The 27,276-nt window shown below is 32.4% G+C and overlaps 3 protein-coding genes across 7 annotated transcripts; 1 reads left to right on the top strand and 2 right to left on the bottom strand.

Moving 5' to 3' along the window:
- The first annotated feature begins 4,875 nt into the window (after nucleotides 1-4,875).
- LOC114423493 lies at nucleotides 4,876-7,523 on the top strand. Of its 4 annotated transcripts, none has more exons than XM_028390263.1 (2): nucleotides 4,876-5,147; nucleotides 5,940-7,523. In XM_028390263.1, exon 2 carries the CDS (start codon nucleotides 5,964-5,966, stop codon nucleotides 7,254-7,256), a length of 1,293 nt encoding a protein of 430 aa, XP_028246064.1. In that variant the 5' UTR covers nucleotides 4,876-5,147; nucleotides 5,940-5,963; the 3' UTR covers nucleotides 7,257-7,523. The 4 variants fall into 4 exon arrangements, with proteins under 4 accessions (XP_028246064.1, XP_028246065.1, XP_028246067.1 ...); XM_028390264.1 differs by having other exon boundaries at nucleotides 4,879-5,147; nucleotides 5,922-7,523; XM_028390266.1 differs by lacking the exon at nucleotides 4,876-5,147 and adding an exon at nucleotides 5,199-5,377.
- Nucleotides 7,524-7,784: 261 nt separating this feature from the next.
- LOC114423491 (protein TORNADO 1-like) lies at nucleotides 7,785-13,952 on the bottom strand. Its single transcript, XM_028390262.1, has 3 exons — nucleotides 12,215-13,952; nucleotides 10,023-11,266; nucleotides 7,785-9,475 (listed from the first exon to the last, which is right to left on the bottom strand). Exons 1-3 carry the CDS (start codon nucleotides 13,719-13,721, stop codon nucleotides 8,090-8,092), a joined length of 4,137 nt encoding a protein of 1,378 aa, XP_028246063.1. The 5' UTR covers nucleotides 13,722-13,952; the 3' UTR covers nucleotides 7,785-8,089.
- Nucleotides 13,953-19,838: 5,886 nt separating this feature from the next.
- Nucleotides 19,839-24,274, bottom strand: LOC114423494 (heterogeneous nuclear ribonucleoprotein 1-like). Of its 2 annotated transcripts, XR_003668845.1 has the most exons (6): nucleotides 24,054-24,274; nucleotides 23,817-23,938; nucleotides 23,307-23,528; nucleotides 21,826-23,029; nucleotides 21,444-21,516; nucleotides 19,839-20,491 (listed from the first exon to the last, which is right to left on the bottom strand). XR_003668845.1 is itself a non-coding variant. In XM_028390267.1 (5 exons), exons 3-5 carry the CDS (start codon nucleotides 23,526-23,528, stop codon nucleotides 20,478-20,480), a joined length of 1,440 nt encoding a protein of 479 aa, XP_028246068.1. In that variant the 5' UTR covers nucleotides 23,817-23,938; nucleotides 24,054-24,273; the 3' UTR covers nucleotides 19,839-20,477. The 2 variants fall into 2 exon arrangements, 1 of the variants encoding a protein (XP_028246068.1); XM_028390267.1 differs by lacking the exon at nucleotides 21,444-21,516 and having other exon boundaries at nucleotides 24,054-24,273.
- Nucleotides 24,275-27,276: the final 3,002 nt, after the last annotated feature.

Here is a 27,276-nt window from a genome sequence, read left to right on the forward strand (position 1 = left end):
CAAAGTCTACTAATGAGTGATTATGCTAAATGTTCATATTTAATTTTCTTTTAAGTTAACTGTCGACTTTAAACCTTATGAAGAGAATAAAAGAACTAATTCCCTTATATTATAGATGTTCTTTTGTGAAAAATAACTATTGTGTAATATATAAAAAAATAGTCAAAATCTCTAATCAAATTGCCCAGTGACTATGTTTTCAGTTCGAATAACTAGTCCCAACCTATTCTTGCAACTATCATTAAGAGGCAGGACAACTTAGTACCAACAGTAGGCCATTTCTAGGAATCTCGAGGCCTACATTGGATGGAATTTGAAACATTTCAAAGATAAGTAGTTAAGAGTCATTAATTGAATGGTGTAACGTTGACACTTTTTATATACTTATAATATAAAATAATTTTACATAATTATTTAATTATAAATTATTAATTATATAATTTTTAAGATAATTATTATAAAAGATAATCAATTTATCATATATTATAGGATATGATTGAATGACTATATAGTTATATATTTTATATTGTCACATTACCTAATTGTATAATTCTTTTTTTTTAATTTAAATTTGTTTATGAAATAATCGAACAAATTTTTTAATTAATAAAAAAACAAAAATATAAATAAAATGACTTATCAAATATAGTCATAAAACACAAGATCCTACCATAATTAAGCTTATGATTTGTATGCACAATTTATGTATGGTGCAAAATAATTGCACGATACCTTGGGCGAACGAACAAGATTCTTTGGGGCCAATGCATGAATAAAAAGGGAAAACTTATAGAATTAAAGCGCAAAAGCTCTTGTTATAAGTGGGCGATTTTTTATGCTGATCTCAGTTCTACACTATTTTTGTCCAAGTAATCATTTATGCTTTTTCATTGCATACGATTTTGTGTGATCAAATTTGGCTATATATATATATATATATATATATATATATATATATATATATATATATATATATATATATATATATTTTATTCAGGTTAATCAAGAAGATGGTGATGCCGTTAATACTTAATACAATGCTTAGTTTGGCTTTATTTGATTAATTACCCATTATCTGATTGGGATAGTAGAGTAAATTCTAAGCAACTGCCTTTATTTTCAATTTTTATTTGGGTAAAGAAAACTAAGTTAAGGGAAAACTTCTAGAATTAAAGCGCAAAAGCTCTTGTCATATATCTGTGGGGAAAAAACAATTATATGAAAATAAAGCCAAACTAAGCATTGTAAATTCATATAATTGTTTTTTCCCCACAGATATTCTATTTTGGAAGCAATATTGTTTAAGGAAAGGTCAAACATTAACTAGACTTTTCTCTCAACAGAATTAAATTTTGGTTCGTTATATCGATAAGATTAGGTTTCTTCTGTTCATAAATTTCTTAACTCTAAGTCTATGTTTTTTTTTATCACTCTCTTAAGTACATATATATAAACATGTAAAGTTTAGCTACCTAAATATATTTTGACCGAAATTATAAAATTTATAATGTAATTTATTTTTGTTGAATTTTTATAATGTAATTTAATCACAATATGAAATAATATATTCTTACCTGTTTTCTTTCTCTTTTATGTTCATTCTAATTCACTTTAAATGTTTCTTTTAAAGAAAACAATTTAGATATGTAACATCTAATGTATGGATGATTATTAACTTTCAATTTTCATAAGGCTTTAATTTCAATGATTTTTTTTTTATTTCTTATATCAAATTTTAATGAAAGAAAAAAATATATTTTTAATTGAGATTAATATAATTACATGTAATTAATTAATTTTCTTATCTAACGTAATTTTATTTTTTTATCTTATATTTAAAACTGGAGGCAGTACAAAATAGCCATGATGATTTTTTGCACCGCAAATGATTTCGCTTCCATGAAAATTACGGTGGACCTGAATCTCTCGTGGTCAAAATGTGTTGATATATAGTAATGAACTGCTTTTCACAAAATTCGATTTTATGTAAGGAAATATAAGATTAGATAAAGAAGAAGAATTAAAATGAAACATTAAAAATAATACCATAATTTATGTGCACACAAGTAGGAATTAAAAACAAATAACATCTAATTTATTCACGTTACTCAATTAATTGGGTTAGTCTCTTTAACAAATTATAAATTATAAATAACTATGAGAATATGTTGATATCTCTTAGAATTTGTAGGTTTGCACTCAACTTTAAATTTAAAAAATTAACTAATAAATTATAGTTATTTTTTATTTATACATCTTATTTTTGTCATATTATTTGTTTATATAAGATTTTTAACATAGTTTAGGCTGAATATTAATTATTTTGAGTGTAACATTTGTAAGACACATCATATTAGCAAATAATAATGCCATGATAATAGGTCACTCAATAAATTCAACTACACTAACTAGATAAACTGATATCAGTCTTAAATTTGACTCAAGCACAAAAGCTGGAACTACCACCAAAGCTAGTTCAAATGCATGAGTTTCAAAACAAGAAAATTGTATGAATCAAAACTTTATAAATTGTATATATCGAAAGAAAAAACTTTATAAATTGTGAGTATCATTTTTTTCTCTCTGTTCATAAACGTCTCTAGATTTAGGTTTTGTTTATTTGTTTAGAAAGAGAATGAAAAAAAAAAAAAAACAAGATAAGATCCATATCTCATCAGTTATCACATCACATGCTCTTGAAATCAGTTAGAACATGCTCTTGAGAAAGGAATTTAAAAATAGAATCCCTTAAGTAGAATAGAAAATTAGAAAGTTGGAATATAGAAAGATAACTCTTGTTGATTGATGCAGAGGCAGAGGTGTGGGACTGTATGCAAAGAAAAGTGACATAAAATGCACTAAAAGCATCATGTCCCACTTGCAAAAACCCACTCAAATGCTCTCTGATTGGTCTGTGTGGAGATGGGGCCATGGCGTGGGACGGTGTGTCCCATACCCCATCCCTCTACTATGCTACAAAAATGGAGTATATAGTATTAATTTATAGTTATATCATGTCCTTTTCACCAACGGTTTGTTTCTTTGGAGAAGGTCATTGAATTTCATCAGCAGTTAGTTCATGAGGGAAAGAAAGGAGATATACGTTGTTTGTTTGTTAGAATGAAAATAAATGGAAAAGAACAAAGAAAAAGATGAGACTCTCCTGTGAAAGCAGAACTTATTTTGAGTGTTCATAAGTTGAATTGCTTTGAGTGTAAGTTTATTCATTATATTCAATGAGTTGTTTGGTATGGATTTTGATACTCTTTTTTGGTTAGTTTTAACTAAACTAATTTGATTAAGATTGAATTAGTTTGATTTGAATCATCAATACTAATCAAATTAATATGTTTGATATCTCTATATAAGATTATAAAAAAATAAAATAAATGAAGAACAAATAAAAGACAAAAGTTGCGGGAAATTTTAATAATTTAAACATTAAAATATAATTGATGTCTGTATTCTGTATTAAACATAAGGGCACAAGGCAAAAGTTTTTTTTTATACAGGAAATGGGCACAAGTTCTCATACATATGTTTTGTGAGAAGTTACAATTTGAAGTTTTTGCTTGCATGTCCACTTGAAGATTTCCATGCCATTCTTCATAGATGTAGAGCAGGTTTTTTTTTTTTTTTTTTTTTAATTTTTCAAAGTCAAGGATGGGTTTTGTGAAGAGACAAATTAATCTAATAATTCATAACTTAGTAATGGCTTCAAAATTTTATATTAACTCTCATGTTTTTAATTATGTCTCTTATATTGTTTCACAAGTCATGAATAAAATTAAATGATATAATTATGTTTCTTTTAAAAAAAATATTTTGAATAAAAAAATAATTAACACATCATATTCAACTAACTAGCTAAATTTTTAGGTAGATATATTTAATTTCAAATTGAGTGAAATTAATTATATAAATTGATCTTCACTGTAAATTTCATATTTAATCATATATACGATTGTTTTAATGGCCTAGTAATAAATGTTTAGAATGTTTGCACGAGCCCTAAAAAAAGAATGTTTGCCCGAGCCCTTAAATTCAAACATCATTACTATTGCTGATGTATATTTATGAAGCACCAATACTATAATTTGTTTCATATATTCATAGTCGATACGTTTAAAACACTGATGTTTTATACATTTGTAAAATATCTAAGCCTTTAAAAAATAATATGAAAATCAATATAATTACATTACATTCGAGACATTGAACAATAACAAATCGTTAATTTAAGTGTTACTAGACTCTCTATAGATAAGATCTCGAATATGAAAGTAACCATAAAAAAGAAAATAGACATTAAAATATTTATAATATAAAAAATTAGAAACATCTCAGCATTGTTTTTAAATCAATTTAAGAAAGGGATGAGTTCAATACTAATTTAATTTTAGTCTGTAGAGAATATAAAGTGATTTATTATAATAATGATTTATAATTTTTATTTAATTTTAAATAATTTCTTAGAAGTATGTTGTTAATTTGAATATATATAATTATAATTATATTTATAAATTTCTATATATATTATAATTTTTTTTATTATAGGTGTCTTTCAAGCTCAGGTCATAAAATTTTAAGGACAGAAATTTAAACATATAAATTTTATCTTTAAATAAATAATTCTCTCACATAATATCAACACATTAAAATCTTATAAAGAATTATCTCACTTCTATTAATTATATCTATATTTTAAAATTTAAATATATATGTCATGCATATCGTACTTTATATTTAAAATAATTATATCACCGGATCAAATACTTATCGTATCCATACAGTACATTAGAAAAAAAAAACATATGATTGATTTTATACGTAAGAAATATAGTATTATCTGCTGCGGCTATCATGTCCCATATTATATAATACTGTTCCAAATACACACTTGTTCTGCGAGCATGTTCCCTACACGGATCCATACACTCCCAGAAAACATTTTTCATTCTATTTCTCAGCACCAGTCAGCAACAACAACATCCCTTTCCTTTCCACAAGACACCAAACAAAGTTCACAGCTTTTTTTGTTCTTTCACCTCGATTCACGAACTGGGTCATCCTCTGATTGTGGATTATTGGATTTCATTTTGAGCTACACCACACCCCCAAGACTTTGACTTTCAACCCAAAACCAGGTAATAAAATCAAATAAAATCTCATCATCTTCCTTTGTCTATACCCTTTCTAGATACATATTTCTTTCTTTCTTTTTGTATTTGAATCTTTTTTTTTCTTCTCTCTGAATTCTCTTTTGTTTTCTAGTGCTGGTGTGTGATTTGAAGGAGGAATTTTAAAGTGGCTTGTGGTTTTAGAATTCTGTGACTAACGCGTTCTGGGTCACCGTGCCCTCCCTTGGGTTCCGCTGGTAGTGTTTTTTTGTGCAGTAAAACAGATAAAGTTGGTAGCTTTATTGGAATATGATGAAACTTGGCACTACCCTTTATTGCTCTTGCTAATTTTTAACCTTTGCTGGTTCTGGGTCTTCGAGTATTTCACTGGAAATTTTCAATTTTGGGGGGGCTTCTGCTTCTGGTTTTGTTAAATTCTGAGTTGCCTTTTGAGGGAACTCAAGTAATCAGAACTCAAGTAGTCAAGTTCAAGCTTCCTACTACTTCTCTCTCACGTTTTGGGGTTGAGTGTTGCCTTTCCTTCCTTCCTTCTTTTGCCTAAGTTGGTTTACACGCAGTGAAAGTTTGTTTCTATTTTTGGATCTGCTTAAGCCTAGGTTTTTGGGTGGTTTGTTTAAGTTTGTGTTTTGTTGAGCTAGGTTTTGGATTAGTGAATTTTGTGTTTTTCAGCTAGTACTAGGTTGCTCTGTTAGTAATTAGTATTTGATGTAGCACATGTTTCTTGCTGTGGTCTTGTGTCTTAGTTTTCTTAAACTTAAGGGTGAATTGACTTTCTTGTAGCTCTTTGTGGTTTGCCAGGTTGCCAGTTACTGTGATATCATAATGGATTCCCCACAATCTGTTGTGTCACCCTTCAGGAGCTCAGTGTTGGGTGAGGGTGAGAAGCACAAGTCTGATGTTTTCTCAGGAAACTCTAGTCCTTTGTCCAAGGACATTGAAGTGAATGGCAAGGAAGTAGTCATGTCAAATGTAGAGGAGTTTCTTGGAGTGCTTGATGTTTACATACATCAAGCCAGGGACATTCAAAACATTTGCATATACCACAAGCAAGATGTTTATGCTAAGATTAGTCTGACCAGTAATCCTGAGACCACCATGTCTACCAAAACCATCAATGGAGGAGGAAGGAACCCTGTTTTCAACGAGAATCTTCGTATTGATGTTAGGACTGTTGATGCATCTCTCAAGTGTGAGATATGGATGCTTAGCAGGGTGAAGAACTACCTTGAAGACCAGTTGCTTGGTTTTGCTTTGGTACCCTTGTCTGAAGTACTGGTCCAGAATGGGAAACTTGAGAAAGAGTTCTCTCTTTCTTCAACTGATCTATTCCATTCTCCTTCAGGTTTTGTTCAGTTGTCGCTTTCCTACACTGGTGCTTCACCTGATGTTATGGCAATTTCTGCAATGCCAAACAAGGTGGCCACAGATGGTACCGTGCAGGACTCAGATACGTCCGAGTCACTGGCCCGGGATTTAGACAAAATCGAGTTCCCAGATCCAAAGATTGTGAATGAAGACCACTTGATGGTTTCAGAATACTTCGGCATTCGGTGTGAGGAGACTCAGTGTTCTGATAGCTTGGCTACTTCTGATGCTGAAAATCACAGTTCCGAAGCCGGTGTTCAGCTTGTGGAAAGCTTCTCAGCATGCAGTGTTGAGTCTGTTCAGCCAACTAAGGTCGATTCCCCCCCTAGCAGTGTGTCGACAAATGGGGTTTCTTCCCCTTCTGTGCCAGCAAACTCAGAATCATCTGATGCTGCTGCTGCTGCTTCTAAGTCTCCCATTCAGGAGCAAGTTTCAGGCACCAAAGAGGACAAAAATGTGGATGCCAAAGATGGTGAGAGTGATTCCTCATGTGGGGTTCCTATTGATTCATTCCCTAAGCCTGTTGTGAGTGTGAACATTGAGCCTGAGCCAAAGGTTGTGCAGCAGGATATAGTAGACATGTACATGAAAAGCATGCAGCAATTCACTGAGTCGCTAGCAAAAATGAAGCTTCCGATGGACTTGGAAAGTGAACCAACCAGTTCAGGAAATTCAACCACTGAGCAGAAACTACAGCCATCAAAGAGCAATAATTCCCGCGTGTTTTATGGCAGCAGAGCTTTCTTCTGATCTTTTGCTTCCCTTGTTCAAGGGAATACAGGCAGTCGCTGTAGATCCTTAGAAGAAAACTGATATTAAGTAGTGAAGTGAAATAATCAATGTACTATCCTGTGTGGTTTCCCCTTCTGTATTTCATCACAAGTTGGTTGGTTGTAGGCTACAGGGAATATAACTTTGTACTCTCACAAGCTTGTTGCTATCTTAACTGCTACATGAACTTTTGTGTTACCTTCTTCCTTTGTCGTTCTCTTGATTTGGATGCCAATAATTTTGAAATCTTATTTCAACTCACAAGATATTAATCATGTGTATAATCAGTAAGCACTTGTAATACTGTGATCCCACATTCATACGGTGAAAGCCAAAGTGTAGATGAAGCAAAATCTACAAAAATTTGCTTTCTTTCGCATGAAAAAGCTCATAACATACAGGATCCTAGATCTTTTATCTTTTGTCAGGCCGTATTTCCTTGTCCTAGTTCCACTTTTTGGAATGGTCATATTTATTCATACATGCACTCATACTTCAAATTTTTAAAAGTCTCTATACCATCCTTGAATCACAAATAGTCATGAATAGTAAATTTATTGACTTATATAACAAATTTATTGGCTAATAGCTTTTACATTGACAGTGCATGAATTAAACTCATTCTTAATGATTTTGAAATACACGCTCATAATCAGAAAGGTAGTGTGTGTATGAGCCATTGAGCTTCCTTTAAATGTATTGGAGAACATCATTACATGCCATATTAATAGTGGAAAATATAAACACACAACAATAAAGAGAAGAAACTTGGAGGCTAAGGCTCCTAGTGCTACATAAGGATTTCAACTGTTTCAAACAGGCACTTCAATTATCTCTGCAGATCTGGCATACATGTGCCTCCTGCATATCCATGCAATTTGACCATTGTCCCTATACCTTACTCGCCACAGTCCAAACTTCTCTGCAATATCCTTCCCTGAGGAGCAGCTTCTTTCCCTTAAGAAATCAACCACCCATTGCTGTGCTGCTCTTAAGTCTTGTTGAATGTCCCTTGAACCTTCCCTGGACCTGTTTCTGCTACCTATAGCGGCTGCCCCTACAACACCAGCTGCAGTTGCCCCAGCTGCACCATACAGAACCGAAGAGCCAGCCAAATGAGCCACCTCCTTGCTCAAGTCTGGTATCATTTGCCCCATCCCAGCTGCAAGATGAGCTCCTATTTTAAGAGCTAAAGTTACCAGTGTCATGAACTTCTTCATGTATGGAGCCAAAGACTTCACGGCTGCATTATCGACTTGCATGATTTCACACCCCATCTGATCTTCAACAACATGCATTTGTCCCCGGAACTCGCATAACATGTGGAGCCGGAGAGCATTCATGCCAGAAAGCATGGTGGTGACCAGTCTCCTTGTGTAGTTTTCTGTCTTAACAAAATAGATCATGTTGGGGACTTTCCTCTCCTCAACCTGGACATTGAAGGTTGCTAGGTGGTTCACTTTGCGATGAAGTTCAAGGAGAAGTCTATGTTCATAGTATCTCAGCCCCTGGATTTCCTGTTTCAAGTCTCTGATTTCTTGTTCAATAATCTTGAGTCTTTCTAAAACTGCTTCAACCCCTTTTGCAATGCCACCAAAGGTTGGTTCAACCTTTGCAGCTTCATCAATCATGGTTACAGATTGACCTTGCCCTTCAGGGTTATTTTCAGGTGGGACTTGCAGCTCTAGTGAAAGATTGTACAGGTCATGATACCTTCGGTGCAACACTTCCCGGAAGTCATCATCGGATAAAAGGTCTCGCGCAAAATCAAATCCATCTTGGAGAATAGGCCTACCAGAGTCTAGGACTGGACTCCATGTGTGTTGATAATCATACATGCCATCTGCTGGAAGTGAAAGTAGTGCTTGTTTCAGTTGCTGCAGGGAAGCAAATTGAGTTTTTCTGTATCTAGGGGGTGTCAATTTTCTCACACATTCAGGTCTTATGACATTTTCAGTCAAGGTGATCCCATGGCAAATGCTTTGGATCGCAGGGATTATAAGTTGATTAATGACTCTTAAAGTTTCAGTTAAGTTTTTTGTGGAGCATGCAAGGACATCAATATAGTAACCCAACTGCCCTCCAAGTTCTACTCTTATGTAGATTCCATTAATGCTGATTAAAATGAGGTACTTCTCAAGACTGTAAGTTGCCCCATGTTGATCCTTTAAAGCCTCTAATCTGTTGTGAAGGTGCACCTGCAACACCAAAGGAACAAATTCAGTCAGAAAATCCAAAATTATATCCAGGAAAAATCCAGAAATCCTAGTTATTGTTGCTTTAAAGACTTAGGAGTGAAGATCAAAATATAAGCAATTTGAAGACACATCAAGACATCGAGTTGTTCACGAGCTTGACTCAAATGAAGTTCGAGCTAGAAAAAAAAAATTATATTGATTCAGGTTTTGAACCGAATCAATTCCTATTGAGTCTAGTTGAGCTAAGACAAATTCAACTCAATTCGACTCATTTTTAGTCCTATAATTAATGGTACAATGTATGATGTGTCCTAAGTCCTAACCATTAACCAAAGCAGGTGAGTCCTAATTATGTTTCTTTCCAAACTACATTTTATATGCTTTTGCATTTAGTGAACCTAGGTTATCCACCATCAGAAAGTAACCAACACCAGATAAACCTTGAGATATCAAGTGCAGGGAATAATTTCAGGGAAAAGAAGTTGTTGCAAGAAACAATTGGAGAGGGTGAAACTTAGGGAAAAAGGTGTGGTATAGAAACTGTTACCTGTAAACGAGGGAAGAATCCTGGAGTTAGAAACATGTGGCTTGAATCATCACACTCAAGATGACGTCCCGCACAAACACAGTCTTGCATGCTTAGCTGCCACTTCTGAGGCTTTCCTCTTCCTTCTTCAAGAATTGAGGGAATCAATAGCAGAGAATTTGGATCTGATGGGTCTTGCTCATAACAGAGTTCAAGTTTTAACATCATCCTCACAAGGTCACTAGCATCTAAGTTCTCAAATACCTTTGAACCCATACCAGGAATAGGGCTCTGCAAACTTCCTCTTAAGATTTTTTCCAGTTCCTTCCTGCTAACAAATCCATTGTTTTCTGAGGAGTGTTGCTTCCTAACATTCAACTTTATCAGCTGACCAAGTGCCTCACCACAGAACCACTCACAATCTAAAATTAGAAACCCCAACTCATCAAAGTAAATCACCTCACCAATGTGATGAAGACAGGTAGCAATAGCTCTTCTCTTCATTTCCACCCTCTCTTTATTATCATTTCTTGATCGAATTCTCAACGACGGGACTTTAACTTGGCATAGCTCACCAAACTCCTTCCACTTCATTGCTGGCTTGTTGTAGTTCTCAGATCTCCAGTCTGATAAAATCTGTATCAAATCGTTGCAAAGTTGATAAACTCGCGGCACTCTTTGGAGAATTGTCTTGCTTGTCTTTCGGATATGATGAGTGAGTTTACTAACTGATGCTGATGATCTTGCATCAACTGTGAATACAGTTGGGTAGAATTCAACATAACCTTGGAACTTGTCTCTCAATCTCTGAATTGAATCTACTGTGTGCTGCAAATTTGGTGATGGTTGGTTGATTTTATCAAAATGTGTGAGTACAACAGCAACACTTGGTAGCATGCATTGTTGTATTGCCCTTTTAGAGTTGGAAACTATGAACCTGAGCCAATATTGCAGGTCTTCTTCAATTTCAGTTGAACTTTTTGGTTCTTTGTTACTTGGTTTTCTGAATAAACTTGATATGATGATGAAAAATGATGCACTTCCATGCCCTGGGAACATAAGATCATGGAGGGATAAAAACTCATGCTGACCAGCAAGGTTCCATATTGAAATCCTTGTATCCTCATCCTTGAAAGTTTTTATCTTCATTCCTGCTGTCTTGACAGCCTGCTCCACTGGGTTCACAATTGTTCTGACTTGATCGAAGTAGGGAAGTGATGAAGCAGAGAAATTTTGTGATATTGAATGACAAAGTGTGGTTTTGCCTGAAAAATATGAATTTAAACTATTAACTATGGTTCAAGTTGATCTGTCATTAGCTTGTGCTGATATTAAAAGAATGGAGCTTAATTTGGTTCCATGAACTTATTTTATTTATATAGTATTGAGATAGTGTGCCATGAAATGAATCAATAGTAAAACATCTGTTTATATTATAAAAAACCTGAAGCCTGAGTTGTAGAGTTGACACATCAGCATGAACATTCTTTCTTATCATGCCATGTCAGCATGAACATTGTTTGTTATGAAACCACATCATCCATCCTTCATTCTATTATAATTCTCACCACTTTAATATTTAATTTATTGGACAGAATGTTTCAGTTATGATACTTCTTAACTAAGTATAATTATTGATAAATAAGTGATAAATACTGAATTCCACAATACAGTTCATTTAAGAAGATAGAACAATGGTGAAGACATAAGTATTTTTTGGCTATCTAAAAATTTAAGGTCGAGAACGTTGGAGAAAAGATGGTAAGGTATACCAAGAAAGGCACTATCACAAGTGATATTAAATACAAACTACACTTGGATCAGTAAGATTAACAGAATAGCTACATTTGGGTATGTCAATGCTGATCTTATTTATCTCTTTCTTTTTTAGTAAAATGAACTTCAGAGCAAATTTCTACATAGAAATCTATGAAGTACCACTAACTTGATGAATGCACAAACGAATTCACAATTACTAATTTATAATGTTTCTCTCTAGTCTCTTCAAAAAAATGTTTCTCGGTCATACCAAAATTTATTCTAAGATGATTAATGTTTGCCATTATTTTTGTTATTTGAAGAATTATGGAATGATTTCAATTTTAATAATTTATATGAAGTCTCTAAAATTATACGATTTATACAATTTTACTACACCCTGCAATGCACAGATCTATACCTTGTTAAAGATAAAAAATTATACTCAACCTTACCCGCACATTCTTGACCACAAAAGAAAACTCTGCAACTCTTGGGTTCTGTTAGTGGCATGTCCTTGACCAAATCCATTTCTGGTTCAGTCTTCTCATTCTGGCCTAATCTCTGATAAATCCCCCGAGTCATTCCAGAGTTGTGTAAAGGTGTTCTTGAGAGATCAATATCTTCAATCCAAGGATTTATCTGCAGTGTCTCCATAATTGTCTGCAGCAATGTCTCTCCCTCCACACGTTTGCAGCCTTGTAGAGACAAGCATTTCAAGCTAGCATTCTTCTCCAAATTCTTGAAAATTTTAACGAAGTCATCCGATCTCAAACTCTCATCATCATGAATCCCCAATTTCCTCACTGTTTCATTGGTTATAAGAAACTGTATAATAGCAGCTAGACCATCCCTTCCTATTCTTGTTCTCCCTCCTCCAAAAGTAACACATGTCAAGGTAGTGTTGGCTTGCATTTGCAGTGCTGAAAATCTACTCAAAGGGCATAGTAGATGCTCCACACCTATTCCACTGAACAAATTTCCACTTAGATGTAAGGTTTGCAGACTTCTGTTCTTAAAGAGGCCAGCTGCAACATACACAATGCCCTTGTCTTTAAGGCATGTTCTAGACAAGTTAACCTCTTTGAGGGTCTGGTTTTGTTCCAAAACCCACCGAAATTCCTTAGCACACCGTGACTTTAGCTTGACACCAGTCATGTCAAGCAACTTCACGGTGAAGTTCATCCCTAAAGAGCAAGTAACCCTACAAGTGCCTGACAGGTTAAGCTTGTAAATCCTAAGTGTGTTGTTCTCAGGTACAAACTCAACCACCTTGGAACTTTTGTCCCCATTTTCCCCACTCCAAACATGAACTTCCATCCTTCTGTTCCTTGCCAAAACGGAAGATATAAGAGGGGTAGCTGTGATGGCATTTGAGTCAAAAATTGTCAAAAGCTTAAGAGTTGAGTTAACTTCAATCATCTTGGAAAGCTCCTCAGCACCTCTTGACCCTATTGAATCTTCCCATATCTGAAGCTCCTCCAAACTATCATTCACCATAAGAGCAGAAGCAATGAGTCCAGCTCCAACAGACCCTATACCTGATTCTGAAAGCATGATCTCTTTGATCACTTTATTTGTCTTCAGAATGTCAGAAAGCTCTAACAGGCTTTTTCCATTGAACCTGTTTCTTCTAAAAACCACTTGTTGTACATTTTGGTTATTCCCAAGCAAGGTGCCAAGATTTCTTACATGTTGTGAGTCCCATTCAACTCTGTGGAACTCCAAGTTTCTCAAGGAGGAAGAGTTGGTACTCCTAGGTGCTGCTAGTGTTGTCAAGAGGAGGGAAAAGAATGGAAGATTTTCCTTGGAAATGTTTATGCTTATGGAGTTGTCTGTTTCTTGATAACAGCCTGAGGTTGGTTGAGAGAGGTAGAAGGAAATACTTTGCAGATTTAGGGCCTCAGATTTGATTGCTTGCTGAACCCATTGTAGCTCTTTCAGGGTCTGGTTTGATGCCATCACCTCGAAACTCTTTCAGAGTTGCTTGGACTTGTGTCCTTACCAGAACATCAACAACAATGTTAAACTCAAATGCTTCTATGGAAGACAATGCACAAATGTTTGACAATGTAGTTCTTCAAAGGGACTAGGGTCCTGTTTGTTTAATCCATAAACAGTTATCAGGAAAGAAAATAAGAAGGTAAAATGCATTAAACTTTTCCATAAGTTAAAAATCAACTCATGTACCTTAACTTTTGGAGAAGTTAAATGAAAATAACTTATGTAAAAGTTAAGTACATAGGTCTATTTTTGTCTCTGTGATAAACTCAATTCATGTTATTTTCTTATTCTCTTCTTGTATAAGTGTTTATGAAAAAAGTTTTTATTTTCTTCTTATTTAATTTATAATTTAAATATATAAAAAAAATATAAGAACCATTTGAGATTGATTCTTAACTTGGCTTGATGGTGTTTCTTTAGCAAGAAATGAATGTTCTCACTGACATTGATTCTTCACGTATCCTAGCTATTTCCTTTTCATGTTAAGTTTGGTGCATCAACACCTGGTCAAAATTTCCAATGTGAAAAGCCTCTTTATGCATGCTTCATGCTTGTACAAAACCTTTGCAAACCCCATTATTTTGGAAAAGTATTGCTTGTAGTTACTAACACATGTAATTAACAAAGAAGTCTCACCTTGATATCATTTTTCAACAAGAAAAAAAGAACTTCACTTGATTGAATTCTACCATAAATCTACCGTGAATGAATGTGGGGCCCATTGATGAGTGTAGGGTATCTGCTTTTTGACCTTTTGGCACGGTGTAAAGTTTATGATTTCTTCTTTTCTTCCTCATTCCCATAAGAATAAACATAGAATCCTATAAAGTAAGGGAGAAGAGGTGAGTTAGTGGGCAAGTTTAACCACTTTTCAAGGATCCTAATAGTGAAGAAATCCTGTGTTTGTCTTTGTCTAATTAAGATTGTTTTTTGGATTACTCACGGGTCCATTATTATGTAGCTAATATAAACTAATCGCGTAAAACAAAGTTGACAATCATATGATATAGTGGGAAAAAAGCAAAAAATAAATAAACTGTTTTAGACTTTGGTCTTGTGTTAAACGGATATTGTGGAGCAATGTGCCTTACCGCGTGAGATTTTGTCTACGTTATGGTAGACCCTATGAACAAATATATGTTTTGCCGACTAATAAACCTCTTCAAAGTTTAAAGTACAACTAATTAACCTCGGTGATTCAGATTTTACTTTTGTTTCGTTTGACTTTGAAACCCTGTTACTGTATTACACGTTTAACTAATTGCAAATTAATTTTAGATATGTTTTTTAAAATAATTATCATAAAAGGTTAATAATCTTATTATATTTTAACCCACTAGGATTGGTCTAGTGGGAGTTGGAATAGTATGCATAAAGTTATAGTTTCAAAACTTTAAATATCAGTGTTATCATTCTACAGAAAATAAAAAATCTTATTATACCTTAAAGTTTATAATTAAATAACAATATGATATTTTTTATTATGAATATATTCTAATTAAATTCCGTTCACTAATGCAGGTTAACACAAGTGATTATAGATGTAAAATGGAAAAATAAAATTGAAACCACAAAGTCATCTTTCCTGAATGGGGGAAATAAATCACTCTAGGAAGTTGCTTCCCGCACCCCATCAAATACTTCTTGTACCTCTTCTTAATTTTATATTTTCTAAAATTTCAAATTTATCCTTCTTCATATAATAGACTTATTCAGTTATTCTCTTACCCCTACATTTTTATGTCTCTCTTTTTTCATAAGTGCCCCTGGTCAACTTCAAGTGTCCTTGCCAATTTCTTGAATGAATATTGAATACTCACTGTATAATCTTTGGATTCGATCTACAATTTACACAGTGCAAGCACAAATTAACATCACACATTAAGTTTTTTTTTTTAAAAGGCAAAAAAACATATTTATTATTATTAAAAAATGGCCAGCCTTCACAGAGGACGTGTTTAAAGGAGGCAAAAGAATCATACAAGTGGCGTTGTGTTTCATGAATATGCCAAAACAAAGTAATAGTCTTATCAGATTAGGTCATCTGTAATAATGTTTTATTTTTATTTCGGATTACCTTTTGAAATATGTGTGCTATTTCGAAACACTTGATCGGGAGAAAAAAAAATTACTTCCGGATTGTCTAATCTGAAATACACAAAATACCCAATAGTCTTATGGATTAATCAATTTGTATCACAAAACAATCCTATCCAAATTGCTTGGTCTGAAATTATCAAAAAGTAACTCTGGATTTGTATTTCTAGAAGGCTCCACCAAATATTTTTGTTTCCGGATTCCTCGTTCTGGAAAATTACTAAATAATAATTATGTCACGCAAGTTGTTTCAGAATGTTGTAAAAAAAAATTTAAGTTAAAGGAGGTGCAGGAAGTATTTCTGAAGTGCAGAAAGCAATTGCGATCACTCTAATGTCATGCTTAATGGCCATTGGCCCCTTACGTGTTTATTTGAGCCCACCCATTTGGAAGGGTTGCTAATCAAGACAACCTCCTTAACAAAGTGAGAATCATTAACCTAAAGATTGCATAATTGCCAAGAGAGTTTTAATTTTTATAAAATAAAATAGGGGAAAAGGTAGTCTATTTTTCCTTTACGTAGGAAGTGTTTGTTTCACCAACTAAATTATATTTTCAAAAATGATATTCTTTGGATTAGTATATTATTCCCATACTAAATGTTTGATAACTACTTATCATTCTTTAGAATATTTTTAATGTTCAATTAAAAAGTAAAAACATTAAAAAAGATAAAGTAGAATGAGGTGAGAGAACTTATATTTTCAAGAAACTATAATTCCCTCACCCTTCTATATAATAATAAAGAGTTAAAAATATGTGTAATACTATGTATATTTTAGGAATAAAAAATGTTCGACAATAAATTTTATTACTTGGATTAAGCATGAGAATGTTACATTTTTAAGCTTAGACATGATAACCAACTAGGTTGAGGATGGATTCAATTCTCCCTATCCCTATTCTTGTAAAAGATAAAGTTAGTATGTATTCAAATATGAAAGAGACAAATTTAAAATTTTAATTGTAGTTCTCATTCATGTCGAGTTTAATCGGGTTCAGGTATACCCCATAAGTAACACAACATACATTGTTTTATTCTTTTAATTTATTGATATATTTTTAAATAAATTATATATTGAGTTATTAATTATATTTTAACTCAAAAAAATAATAAATAACAAATAAATTAAAGATAAAGAATTAAGAATTAAATTATATTTTTGGTTAAATGTACAATTTAAGTTTGTTATTTAATTATTATTATTATGATAGTTAAATTATTTAACTTTCAAACTAATTAACTTATATTTTAAAAAATAAAAATAAACAATAAAATCTTATATATATATATATATATATATATATATATATATATATATATATATATATATATATATATATTATATCTATTTGTTGTAACAAAAAATTATCCAAAAAAAATCGTCTCCGTCCCCATTTTCGTTTAAGAAAATTGAGTAATACTCGTATAGCCAAACATTGGATTAGTAGGGCCAAAGAAGCTTACTTGCCGCTAGTGTTTATGCTATGTTCAGTAAAATTACTTAAAAATTAGTTTGAAATTAAAAAAATTAGATAGTAACTAATAATTAAAAGCTTTTAAGCTAACGCGTTAAAATATAAATATTCGATAAAATTAACTGAAGTAACTAAAAAATATAAATTAACATAAATAATATTTAAAAAGAATAATTAAAAAATTAAATAAATATTTTAAGGATAAAAAAAATAAAATATAAATAATTAGAAGTTAATTAAAAAAAGAAACGCTATTTCAAGTCGCATTTAAAAAATCTTAAAAACTGCTTTAAAAAAATATGTTTACTAACCAGTGAAACAAATTTTTTAACTAAGAAAAAAAATTAAAAACTTATATGTAACTTATAAAATTCAAGGAATACATTTACACGGCCTGAACTTTATATAAGTGGGCCAATGCATACACAAGTTGGATCAAAACGAATATTTCTTGTTAAAATTAAGACGAATTCGAATAAATATCTACAAATTCGAGGCTATTTGCCATGCATGCTCAAGCTCACATTTTCGAAAACAATTTTATAAGATTTTAAACACACTTTTGAATCTTAATGTTAATAGGGAAAAAAAGAAATTGTATGACAAAAGATTAAACTACAATTCCTTGGTGCAGTTATTGTTGACATGCAATTGCAAGGCATATAGTTAAAATTGATTTATTTGTTGTCTTTTTTCTAACTGTTTTTGTTATCTATATAATTGTACTAATATTTAATTTTATAATTCAATTTTAAAATTGTGTAATTATTAAGAGACAACACACAAGAACAGAACAGCAGAGAAATCAGATCCTATTAGATTACTTACAGAAAAGCTTTTATGAATGGGTGTCTCTTTCTTGAAAAACAAAAAATAGTTTGATTGGGCCTCTTCCCTATGTATGATCTTAGTGGCAGTCACATCATACACTAGCTGTAGTGGGCCCTTCCACTTTTGCAATTTCCAACTCTGCAAAATGCAAATTGCGGCTAACTAGTCCAGTAGCTTATATAAGCTGTCCAATTTTTTTTTTAATTTCATAATATATATTTTAATATAAAATTAGTATCTTATGTACAAAGTATATATTTATTTTATATAATTAAAATTTATAATAAATAAATATTTTTAAATGTATAAATTATATTTTTTTTAATTCTTACATTGAAACTGAGAAAAAATATAAATTATATTTTTAAATGTATAAATAAATCTTTTTTCATTCCAACAAGGTTTTTAAGTTTATTAAAAAGAAGAGTTCTTAGAACTCGTTTGTCTTGAGTAAAACGGTTCTATTAAATTGATTTTGAATAGTTAAATATAATTAAAATATCTATCTGAATAATTTTAATTACGCAGTTTTTTTTATTATTAAAACATCCTAATTGCATAAGAACTAGAATAAAACCGGGAATTAGTTCTAACCAAGATTGTGGACGAAACTTATTAACGAATAAATAGAGAAAAATTATAAACAAAAGCTATTTCAACTTTATTTGGTATGCAACTTTCTCTGTAAGAAAGTTTTTATTTTAAAACCTAACAAGTCTACCTTTGAAGTTGCAAATAGTTTCTATTTAGGAGATTTGCAAATGCACTTGTTTGAGTTTAGTTTCTATGCAGCCAGTATAATTTGTTTTTACACAATTAACCAATCAGAAGTTTGAAATTTTGTTTAAATAAGATTTTACCCATTTTGGTGTTTTTAAATAGTCTTTTTTTATATAAAATAAATAAATACAATAAAACCAAGAAGTTATAATAAACTAATAACTTGTCACTTTCTTCTCCGTCGAAAAAGAAATGTTCTTATTTTGTCTCAATCAACCCTGTCAAATACTATACCCTAGAATATCTCTCTTAATCCTCTTTTGGGAAAATTATCAAGCACAAAACATTACTTAGAAATGCAATTTTTGAATGATTAGCACTTTTTGTCGACAACTATCAAAAAGATTTTAGCTTTGAGAATAGAAATATTTGAGTTTATTTAATCAAGAAACAAGAAATCAAACCTAGGCCAATATCATTTTCCGTAGACCCAACTTCACAAAAGTAACGTTGTTATGTACAAGTTGTGTGATTAATGATTATGATGTCCAAAATTCAGTTGAAGATAAAAGGGTTAAGACAAATCCTAATCCATAAGATAAGGTGAAAGCATGGCCACACATGTTTCATTTGAAGATCCAAATCTCAATTCTTATTAGGATGGAATCCCATGAAAGTAACAAGCAGAATGCTAAATTGCCATAAAAGTTGCTAGTGATAAGCATAATAAGCTACATAAAAATAAACAGTTATATAAACAAAAAAAGTTTCTATATTGAGTCATACCCACTAGTCGCATGCAACCAATCAACTTTGTTCTATGCTATTCAACAACAGTTATGTTATTTTCACCAAACAGTTGCTACAACAACACATAGGATGTAAGAATTGACTAATCTTGAAAATCAAGAGCATGCAATTGACTTCAATAACAGACCAAATGCAAAGTTGTATGACAAAAGTGTGACAAAAACTAATAAAACTGTTCAACAACTTAATTATTTGATGGGGATCCTACATGGGCATCCCACTCATGTTTCACACTTGATAAATCAAACTGAACCTCGCTTACAATTTGATCAGAGTTACATATACCATAGAAAAAAAAAAGAAAAAGATGGTGACAAGAACCAACACTTTTGCATGCCAAGCATTACAGTGGCAAAAGAAAGAAGAAATTCAAAAATTAATAATCTGACATTAAAACAACTAACACAGAGCGCCTCTCCGGAGATGTACTATTACACTATCATGGAACAAATCTTCCTGAGTATATCCCGCAAATCTGATTTTACACCTCAATCCAATTCCAAGAAAGGAACCTAAGTCTTGAAAAATGAAGAGGACCAAAACAAGGAGGGGGAAAAAAAAAACAAGCCTTACACAAAATCACTTGTAACTGCTTTGTCTTTGAATATGTATAATTCAAATGAAAGAAGAAAGAACACCGTTAGCTATATATGTCGAATTTCCTTATGAGCTGTATCTCTTAGGTGATGGAGATGTATGAATTCACAATACCTCATTAACCTTTAACCAGTTTTCCTTGATCTACTGCTACCATGAGCTTTCCAACTATCATATCTCCTAGGCAGCAATTCCTGAAAGCAAGGGGATTCAGTAAAAGAAAATCAGTAGCTGGCAATAAAGTTAACTATGAACATCATAAAAATATAAAGAACATGCTAAATAGTCAACCAATTAACAAGAATATAATACGCAGAGGATAACCAATAACAAACTCGTTCTTGACAATAATCAAAGGTGTACTGATTCTAGATGAGAACATATAAATGAGTAGAATGATTCAAGTTTTTGGTCTTTGATCATTATAAATTTAAATACTTCAAGAGAATAAGTATCTAATAACACAGAAATGTAACACCTTTCTGTGCCTATTTCGTGATAATATAATCATTCATAGTATTCAACTTGAGATTGTGGACTCTTTTTTTTATAAGCAAAATATTTCATTATAAAAGATGCTTAAATTGAGCACAAGTTGTGCCCAACTCAAGACACCAAAGCATTTAAGATACACCAAGTCGCATGAGACCCAACTACAAGCTAAAAACCACCTAACAGTTTCAAGTTAATATAACGGTCTAGTTTGGATAAACCTCTCAATAAATACTAATAGGAGAAGAAAATAAGATAAAATGAATATTTTCGCAACACAAGTTAAAATTAACTTATGCACTTCAACTTTATAAAAGCTCTAAGCGTCATCTCTATCCACATTTAAGCATCTTTCAGGTTAATATAATAGTCCAATTTGGATAAACTTCTTAATAAGTACTTAACTACCTATAGGAGAAGAAAATTTGAAGGTAAAATGAAGCTTCTATCATAGGTTTATAGAAGCTCTCGTCCGAGTTCTCCAAAAAACTAACATGCATAGGTTGATTTTAACTAGTGAAAAAAGTTTGATTCATTTTTAAAAATTTCTTCTTATATAAGCGTTTATTGAGAAATTTATCCAAACTGACCCAATATAACTTACAAATAGAATCAAAGTCGAATAAATTTAAATGAAATGATAACGAAACCTACACATAAGTACAGGAAGTTGCAAGGAATATTTCTACTTGGATTGCAGTAAACACTCGTGAGAATGCTCAAGAATCTGAAGATATAAAATTAGAAGACATGCATAACAAAAGTCAGAAACCAAGAAGTATTCAGCATAAGTAAAAGAACACATTAACAAAGCAGCCATGATAATTTCATCAATATATCACAGTTAAAAATATATTGGTCTTAAGCTTAAAGACAAGTGTAAAGAAAACGAGTCAATAAAGATCTCCTTTCCAAGTTCCTTCAGAAAAATTCATCTTCAGAAGCATAGAAACACATCATTGGAAATCAAAAGCAAACAAATTATAAAAAATAATCTGATTTTCTTTCGAGACAAGAATGTAGCTTAAAATCTTACCTCTATTAGGTTGTCTACTAGTAACATTGTAGTTTCCAATATAACCCTCAGAACTCTTTACTGGGTCATCTGAAGCTATACCACCAAGACCATAACCAAATGAGCCAGAACCATCAATCTCAGACGCAGCAGAACGCCAAGCAGAGTCATTGTAAACCGAGCCACTGCCACTGCGGTACAAGTCCCCATAGGATCCTTCATAACCACCAGTTGACACATTAAATGAAGAGGATGGAGCCACACCAGTACTGCTGTTTCTTCCATACCCTCCCCCACCTAATCCAAAGCTGCTATCTGCACCTTCATAAACATTATTCCCAGAAGCATAGCCAGAAGCAGCCCCTCCACCCTGAGCTGAAATGGATGGACCCCAACCTGTGCCACTATTTCCAATTGAAACACCAAAAGCACCACTTCCAGATCCTAAGAAAGGACTTGGGCTCACAGGGTTATTGGCATTATTGATGCCCCCATTTCCCCATACATTTCGAGAAGGTGAGTTCATAAGAGAATTGCTTCTCCCATTACCCCCACTATAGCCTATAGGAGTGGTATATCTGCCAGAGTTGCCACTGTAGAAAGGACTAAATATTCGACCATAACCTACATTGCTCCCATAATTGGAAGTCCCTCCAAAGTTTGGGCTCAATCCTGAATCCAAATTCACTCCCATTCCATAACCAGTGTTGCCAAAAGGAGTAAGCCCACTTCTACCACTAGTAAGAGGACTAAACCTACCGTCCATCCTGACTCCATATCCTCCTATTGGACTCATATTATAACCCTGAGCATAACTGTTTAGGTAGTTACTGGCCCTAGTCAAACCATAGTTATATCCTATCAATGGGCTTCGGCTGGGACCAGGGGAAAGTTCTTTGGGAACTGCCCTCTTCACCTCAACCATCTTTCCATTGAGTTCATGAAAAGTTTTGTAAAGAACTCTATCCACAGCTTCTTCAGAATCATAAGTGATGAAGCCAAAACCTCTTGGCCTCTGTGTATTATGATCATACATAACTACAACATCAGTAATTGTACCAAACTGATCAAAATACGTCTTAAAATCACTTTCAGTGATAGTTGATGGTAAACCACCAACAAAAATCTTTTTTGTGCGTCCAGGACCGGGAGACACATGTGCACTACCAGATTGCCTATTAATGTTTTGCTGATCATCCCTAGGAACAGCTTTCTTTGCTTCAACCTGAAATTTAAGAGAACATCAAACAGATCAAAATCTGCAACCCATTTCCACTTTCTTATTTTATACACTAAAAAGGGCCGAGTTTGATCCAATGTACATATGAAAGTGAATAGCACCAAAAGCGAAAATGATTCTTTGATCATCAACAAAGTAGAAAATCTAAGCATGGGAGACAATGATCTCTATTTTGAACAAAAGTTTAGCTAGATTCCATTACAGATCAGCTAAAACACAAAGTATTGACACAATGCCAAGTATCTATATAGAAACAACTCACTGTGCGGCCATCAATTATGTGCTTATCCATAATGACTCTCTCAGCAACAGAAGGATCACCAAAGACAACAAAACCAAAGCCGCGAGCGCGACCGGTTACTCGATCCCTCATGATCACAGTCTCTATCACCTCCCCATATTTCCCAAAATATTCCTTTAGACGTTCCTCATCAGTGTCCCAAGATATTCCCCCAATGAAGAGCTTGCCAAGATCCGATTCCATCTGTTCCAACACCAACCATCACCAATAGACCATCAATCACCAATTCCAAATTTCCAATATTGAGATTGAACAAAATTCAAAACGGACACACATTTTGAGTCAAAATTTTCATCTCAAAGCACAAAAAAATTCACAATTCAATAATCCATATCCAAATCACTGAATGATAGCCAAAATTCAAGCCATGGAATCAATCTAAATGCACAGTTTTCAATATAAACAGATAAATCTAACCTTTCTACCAAAGCAAAAACCGATCAGAAATGCAGATGAGAAGAAAAGACACACCTTATCTCAAAATTCAGACAGAACCCAGTTGTTGCTTCGATCAGACACGAAGTGGGTTTTGTCAAATTCGATCTAGCAGCATCGGATCTTCCGAGCATCAATCAAAACCCGAACCAGAAAATCTAATCTCAACACCCCATCAAGGAAAAAGAACAAGGAACTAGATCAGACAACAAAATTCAAAAACTTTACGAGAGATCGGTGAAAGTAGGAGCAACCCAGATGAGAAAAATTTACCATTTGATGATGGAGATGGCGAAAAAATCACGGGCTTGTGAAAAAATGCTTCAATGGGAGGAAGAGGAAAAGAACAAACTGGGAATGGAAACAGAGGATGTGCTCACCATCATCCTCTATCTATTCTCTCTCTTGCTTTTTTAATTTGTTTTTCTTTTTTTAAAATCTCTTGTTCTTGGTTATTCCACTTCCTTAATCTAAATGTAAGGAAAAGGAATTTGTAGCTAACATATGGAGAGACATTATTATATATAAATAGAGAGAGAGACTGCAAATCCTCTAGTGCAAGAAAATTTAGAGGAGCCAAGAGATGACAACAGATTTTTTTTTTTCTTTTAGAAAAAATGTGAATGAATAATGATTAAAATTCGTTTTAAAAATGAAGATGAATTTACTCAATATAAGGATGTTATTTTAGAAAAAAAATGTTTTATTTTTGTAACTATTTTTTATAATTAAGAGAAGAATAAATAACATATTCACTTAACTTAAAGTTACTTTAAAAAGTTTCATTGTTAAATTATAATATAAATCATAAGTCTTAATAATTTTAATTTGATATAAATAAATACTAAGTTAAAAAAGTTGTGTGTGAAATGTTAACAAATGTTAATATTGCCTCTACATTTGTTGTCTAAGACAACAATAGATAAACGTTAATTTTGTAAAGCATTTAAGACTAAGTGTGTGTGTGTGTTGCATCTACATTTGTTGTATAAGACCATAGTAGACAAACGTTAATTTGTAAATCATTTAAGACTAAGAGTGTGTGTTTCACGGAACAAAAGACGATTTGACCTCTAAGATTAGATTTGGAATTCTCTCCAAGAAAGATAAGCAGATTGTTTTATCAGCTTGTAGTGACCGAAAGTTAACAAACATTAAATGTTACATTAAATGCTCCAACAAACACCTAGTTTCAAACGATGACTAAGATGCATAATGAATGTCGTTTAGAGACAATGATTACTTTTTCATGAAGCCAATTAATATAAGAAGAGTTGTGTTAAGCCAAAAGACATTTGTGTCTTAATGCAAATCATGATTCCTAATTATTTTGATTACATGCAAATAAATACAAATATTAAAAATTGTCTTATGCGTCATCAAATCATGCTTCACAAGTTTACGCTTGAAGCATCAAACAATAGCAAGCTAAAAGTCATGATCCGATACAACATGTAAGAGTCGGCATTTAATACTTTGTGTCTGAGATTCGTTTTGTATAAACATTCTCCTATGATCTATCGAATCCTATGAAGAATAAATGAAACACAAGATATGAAAGTTGCCAAACTCCATCAAAAGGTGCACTCTGTTGTGTAGACATGCTTTGACCAATGGAAAGTGACTTTTTGCTGAAGTACTTTACACAAAAGTCAACTAGAGTAAACCTTCTACATGAAGAAAGGGTGTACATTTAATAACACCCATGATCAATAGACAAATAACAAGTGAATAAATTTATCCGTTGTGAGACAACGAACACTTAAGAATGAAGGTTGTAAATACCATAAGCTTTGAATAAAAAGATACAAACCTTACACACATTTATTCAACATTATTTATGTAAAAAGCTTCTTGTAAAGATTAGAAAAACTCTCAAAACACTTGAACATATTGAGAGAAAAAACTAAGTGTTGATTGCAAAATTGTTTATAAGACGATCATAAAATTCTTCATTGTGCAAACACAAACAACAAATCTCTTCTTATTTATTTAGAGCCAGCAGTGACTTGATAAGATAAAGAATAATAGATTTCATCAAACTTGGGGTAGAACTTGATTTCTAGAGCTAGAAGTGGTTGTGACAAAATACTTGTAACTTGTGAAAACTTAGTGGAACTTGATGGTTTGCCAAAAAAACTAGATGTAACCTCAATGGTAGAGATGAATTAGTATTATTTCCTACATCTAATCTTTACTTGTATTCTTTCTGCTTTAACTGACCTAGGGTTTGAATTTATTTTAGAAATTCGAAAATCTCTTTTGCTTTGTGAAATTTGTTTTATATCGTTTAACCGAGCCTTAAAAATCTATTATCTATTTTTACAAAGTTTTTCTTTTAGACAAAAAATTTGTCTATTTGTGAAAAGACTTTAAAATTTTCTAAAATCATAATTCACCCCCCTTTCTTGTGATATCTGTCTTTACAAGTTGAAGATACACACTTTGAACAAAGCAGTCTCTCTAGCTTTCAAACTTTTTTATTTCTAATTCTCTTAAGTTGTAAACGCTCTCAAAACACTTTGTAAATCCTGAAAGAAGAAGATTGTGAGCTTAACTTGTATATTCATGTGTAAGATGATAGCATAGTTTATGTACACCCAACCTAATCAAATCTATTGATTTATTTTAAGTCAAAAATGACTTGGTAGGAAATAATGCTTGGGGTTATTAGCTTGGAGAAGTTGTTGTAAATCTACTTAAGTGGAGCTAAAAATGGCAATGAATACTATTTGTATCTTTGTGTGCAAGATACTAAAAACTTTATGAGTTGTCAAGAACTAGACATAATCTAAATGATAAAGACGGACCAATACAAAAATGTTTGATCTTTATTATTTCACTTTATCTTTTTACTAACCGGGTTGTGATTTTGTTTTTGTGAAAAGTTTCTCTTTAAAATTTGTTTAAGTTCTTTGTTTGACATGTTTTTATCAAAACTTTTTTTTAAGTTTATGCTGATTAGACGATAATCTTCTTTGTAAAAAGAATTGTACAAATTTTTAAATCGTAATTCAACCATATTTCTTGTGATTTTTGCACTTACATTCATTTAATTACAACTAGTCACAATGATATTATTTTGAAAATTTGAATATTCCTTAGTTTGAGACTCAGATAAATCTTTTGAAATACTAACATATATTTTAAGGACATCTTCCCAAAATGTCTTTTTTCTTCATACATGATTAAGGAACATGTCTTTTAATCAGCATTCATCTTCCTCTTTACACTTATCGTCATAGAGCACCGTCCGCGATTACTGATCGCAACATTTCATTTTTTTTCTAACAATGTTTCACCTCCCCTTTTCATTTCCTTTTTCAATTGCACCAAATCCACTTTCCAAACCAAATCTCCATTCATGAGTATTTTTGGAGGTGTTGGTTCCACTACTAAGATTAAAACCTTAATCTTGTCTTTCTCTTCAATCCATCGATGTCATCTATTAAAAACCCCAAATCCCTTTCCTTTCCCTCCCTACGACCCATTCCCA

The sequence above is a fragment of the Glycine soja genome, chromosome 8 (genome assembly GCF_004193775.1).
Source record: "Glycine soja cultivar W05 chromosome 8, ASM419377v2, whole genome shotgun sequence".
In the NCBI taxonomy this organism is placed as follows: domain Eukaryota; kingdom Viridiplantae; phylum Streptophyta; class Magnoliopsida; order Fabales; family Fabaceae; genus Glycine; species Glycine soja.